Source organism: Euprymna scolopes, chromosome 26 (genome assembly GCF_053919585.1).
Source record: "Euprymna scolopes isolate OS-2025 chromosome 26, ASM5391958v1, whole genome shotgun sequence".
NCBI classification, from domain to species: Eukaryota; Metazoa; Mollusca; class Cephalopoda; order Sepiida; family Sepiolidae; genus Euprymna; species Euprymna scolopes.
The window spans coordinates 56,250,637-56,254,808 of NC_136507.1; the positions used below are offsets into that span (position 1 = coordinate 56,250,637).

General features: G+C 36.6%; 1 protein-coding gene across 1 annotated transcript; it reads left to right on the forward strand.

Annotated features, from left to right (window-relative positions):
* Positions 1 to 3,422: 3,422 nt before the first annotated feature.
* On the forward strand, positions 3,423 to 3,824 carry LOC145247831 (uncharacterized). The gene has a single exon (XM_080109458.1). It carries the CDS (start codon positions 3,423 to 3,425, stop codon positions 3,822 to 3,824), a length of 402 nt encoding a protein of 133 aa, XP_079965584.1.
* Positions 3,825 to 4,172: the final 348 nt, after the last annotated feature.

Genomic DNA, 4,172 nt, shown 5'->3' on the forward strand with positions numbered 1-4,172 from the left:
AAACTTGTATCCTGATGTTAAGTGGTATATATGGGCGTGGGTGTGTTTTTGGTACATCACAATAAAATTTCGTTGTACCAAATGGTATAGGCATTTCTTTTAGTTGTAAGGGTGTTTTTTTTTTGTTTTTGTTTTTTTTTTTTTTGTTTTTTTGTTTGTTTTTGTTTTTGTTTTTTTGTTTTTTGTATAGCTGGAAGTGGTTTATCTCTTTCCTGTTCTTGTGCGATTAATTCCATATTTAAGGAACTGGAATTTAAAGAAGTAATTGTAGCTCGAGATAGCGCGTCCGCTATAATGTTCTCTTGTCCCTTAACATATCGGATGTCTGTAGAGAATTGAGCTATATAATCGAGATGTCTAATTTCTTGTGGACCGTATTTATCTACGTGTATATATAGAGCATATGTTAATGGTTTATGATCGGTGAAAATGCAAAAATTCCTTCCTTCCAGCAAGTGTTTAAAATGCTTAATTGCAAGGTAAATTGCTAGTAGTTCTCTTGAAAAAAGTACTGTATTTTGCTTGCGTCTTGCTTAAGTTAGAAGAAAAAACTAATATAGGAGTCATTGTGTTGTTGACCAGTTGCTCCTACAGCTGATGCATCTGTGGTAAGTGTAATTTTTGTGTTCTTGCAGTCTTTTATGTAATTAAATTTTGTAAAGTTGGCCAAAGCAGATTTAGTTTGTTTGATTTTTTTTTTTAACAGACTTGTCAACTGTACAAGTATTGTAGAACAGCTATGTAAGAATCGTCTGTAGTAGTTAATTACTAGTCCTGCCTATTACAAGAATTGTACAAATTGTGGAAAGAAGGGATATTTTGCTCGGATGTGCCGAACGAAAAAGAAAAAAATTGTACAATGTCGGAAAAACTGATGATTCAGACCACTTGGAGTCACTACAATACAATATGGACGCCATATTGAAAAAGAAAAATACATGTGTAACGGACAGATAAATATAAAATAAAATCTATGTATCTATAAAAGTGAAAATATCCGTGTGTGTGTGTGTGTGTGTATGTGTGTGTGTCTGTCTGTCTGTCTATACATTTCCCTACGCCATAACTCTCTAAATTTTTAGTCTACAGACTCGAAATTTGATATACAAGGTATGGAAATTTGTGAAAATCTTTGTAATCCGTTTTCGGCCAGAAATTTGGCTGTTATGGGCCAAAGTTCAACGATTTGACCTTTGAGAACTCTACCAAACTTCTCCGCCACTTTTGGGTTTAAACAATTGAAATTTTAGATATAGGTTCCTTGGACATGGATCTAACTTAATAACTTGATTTGAGCCCAAAACAATAAATGTTAGGGGGTCATAATAAGGGTCAAAGTTTTAAAATATTGACCTCTGCGGTCTCTATCAAATTACTCAGACAATTTCTGGTCTAAACATTTGAAATTTTACATAAAGGGTATTCAGAGATAGGACAAGCTTTTTAATTTGTTTGAGTCGAAAATTTGAGCTACTAATATATAAATGTATGTATGTATGTTTGCATGTTTGCCTAAAACTTTCGACAGAGGCGACGGATTTTCACAAGATCGGTATCGTTTTGAAGCTCGACCCTTCAGACGACAAATACCGAAAAATTGGCTAAAAACATTAATTTCTTCACCCTCAACTGGTCACTTTTCTATAGGGAGGGGTCGCTTTTTACGCCGATATTTTCGAAAGTTATCCCCTCTTTTCGATTGTCTAGCCTTAATTTAAACCTACGTCACCTCCGGTTTGACGGTGGACGTAATAGCAAAGACGTCAGGGTTTTTTTATTCCCGTTCTTTTCCTACTTCAAGGTACGGGTTCAAGCCTGCCTTCCTACTACCACTTTTATTTATTTATTTATATATTTTTTTTTTTTTGCTCAACACACACCTCCAAACACTCGGGCAACGCCGGGCACTCATGCTAGTTACAAATAAACGAAACATCAGTAGACTTTAAATTTGACACCGGGACGGAAATAAATGTATTACCAGTGAAAATATATAACAATATAAAGTCCAAGCCGAAATTAAGAAAGACACCAGTCACTGGACAAAGCGGTGAGGGTAGGCTTTTGACAGGGTATGGCATGAGGGTCTTCTCAAGAAAATCAGATCATACGGCATAACTGGAAGAATACATAACATAATTAGATCCTTCTTGGATAAGAGAAAAATCCAGGTTGCCCTTGACGGTCGTACATCTAAACAATAGGGTATAAATGCGGGAGTGCCTCAGAGGTCTATCCTTGGACCTCTTCTATTCTTAATATTCATAAATAACCTCCCTGACAAAATTGTCTGTGAGATGGGTATGTATGCTGACGACACCACGCTCTATAACAGACACGACAGGAAAACAAATGAACACATATCCATTTATTTAATAAATGGCAGAAACACTAGAGGATGACCTCCGATCCGTAGTGGAATAGGGACAAAAATGGATGGTCACCTTCGATGCTGTCAAGACTAAACTTGTTTCCTTCGATAATTATAAGAACCCTTCCCTACCGCCAATAGCAATGGGCAATGACTTTTTATCTGAAAGTACATCTTTTAAACTCCTTGGCCTAACGTTCACAGGAAACATGAGTTGGACCAATTACATTGAGAAAATTGCCAGGGCCGCTGCGAAGAAGGCAGGTTCTCTCTACCCTGCTAGAAAGCTACTAACGCCTGAAAGTATCCTATACCTCTATAAAGCAATCATTTGCCCATGTATAGAGTATTGTTGTCATATTTGGGCTGGTGCATCTGCCTCTAGACAAGGTTCAAAAGAGAGTCGCCAATCTGATAGGTCCTGAACTGTCATCTTCAGCCTCTGTCCCATCGACGAAATGTTGCATCCCTCTGCCTGTTCTACAAGTACTTTAACGGAGAATGCTCTGACGAACTGCAAGCACTTGTGCCCCCACGACGTAAATACCCCCGACAAACCCGACAATCAGCTAAATCCCACTCCTTCACAGTAGAGATCTCTAGATGCAAGAGAGCCTTCTATTCCAGTAGTTTCTTCCCCAGAACTGCTAGACTTTGGAATTCCCTTCCGGGTCCCTGCTTCCCCGACTGCACTGACATGCAAAAGTTCAAGTGCAACGTGGACCGACATCTTTCTGCCCAACTTCCTACACAGTACCCCTGATGCTTATGTCCCCAATAGTAGCCCCCTACAACAAAGTGGCAATGTGCCTTGTTTGGGGTGAAAATGTGATAAAAAAAAAATTTTTAATAAAATAAAAAATCACTAACTGCATATAATAGTACGAAAATTCCAGTAACTGGCATCTGCATCGTAAAATTACAAAATAAAAATGTAAAAATAAATTCGCACTTTATTGTAGCGGATACTAATGCAAATCCAGTCATGGACGCGGAAACATCAGAAAAAATAGGATTAATAGAAAGAATATACGAAATAATCAAAACGGACATGATAGAAAAATACGAAAACTGTTTTGGTGACATAGACAAATTAGTAGCTATTCGTCATATTACAGTGAACCCGGACGGGAACCCAGTTGTCAATCCTCCAAGGAATATACCATTTGGTATGATACCAAAATTAAAAAAGGAATTTTTAAAAATGACAGAAACGGGAATAATAACATTCATTCAGGAACCAACAGATTGCGTAAATTTTCTCGTAATTGTGGAGAAACAGAATGGCAGGCTAAGACTATGTTTAGACCTCAGAGATTTGAACAAAACTATAAAAAGGGAACATTTTAAGTTATCTACTGCCGAGGAAATGTTTGCAGAAAACCCGAAGTATTTCACAAAACTAGGCGCATCAAATGAATATTGGCGCATACATGTCGACGAAGAAAGCTGAAAACGTTTAACATTTAATTCGCCATTTTGTCGTTATCCATTTAATCGCTTACTCTATGGGATACATAGTGCATCGGAAGTTTTTCAAGTACAAATAGCGAAAATAATAGACGGTTTAAAAGGAACAAATAAGGATGATATAATAATATGGTGAGAAACTTTAGAAGAACATATAAACATTCTCAAAAACTATTCAAACAACTACGCAAAGCTGCTTTAAAATTAAAATAAATCGAAATGCAAATTTGTAACAAAGCAACTGATATAGTTAGGTCACCTAATCACTCATCAAGAAATAAAGCCAAACCTTTTTTAAAAATAATGACCATTATACAAATGTTTCTCATGG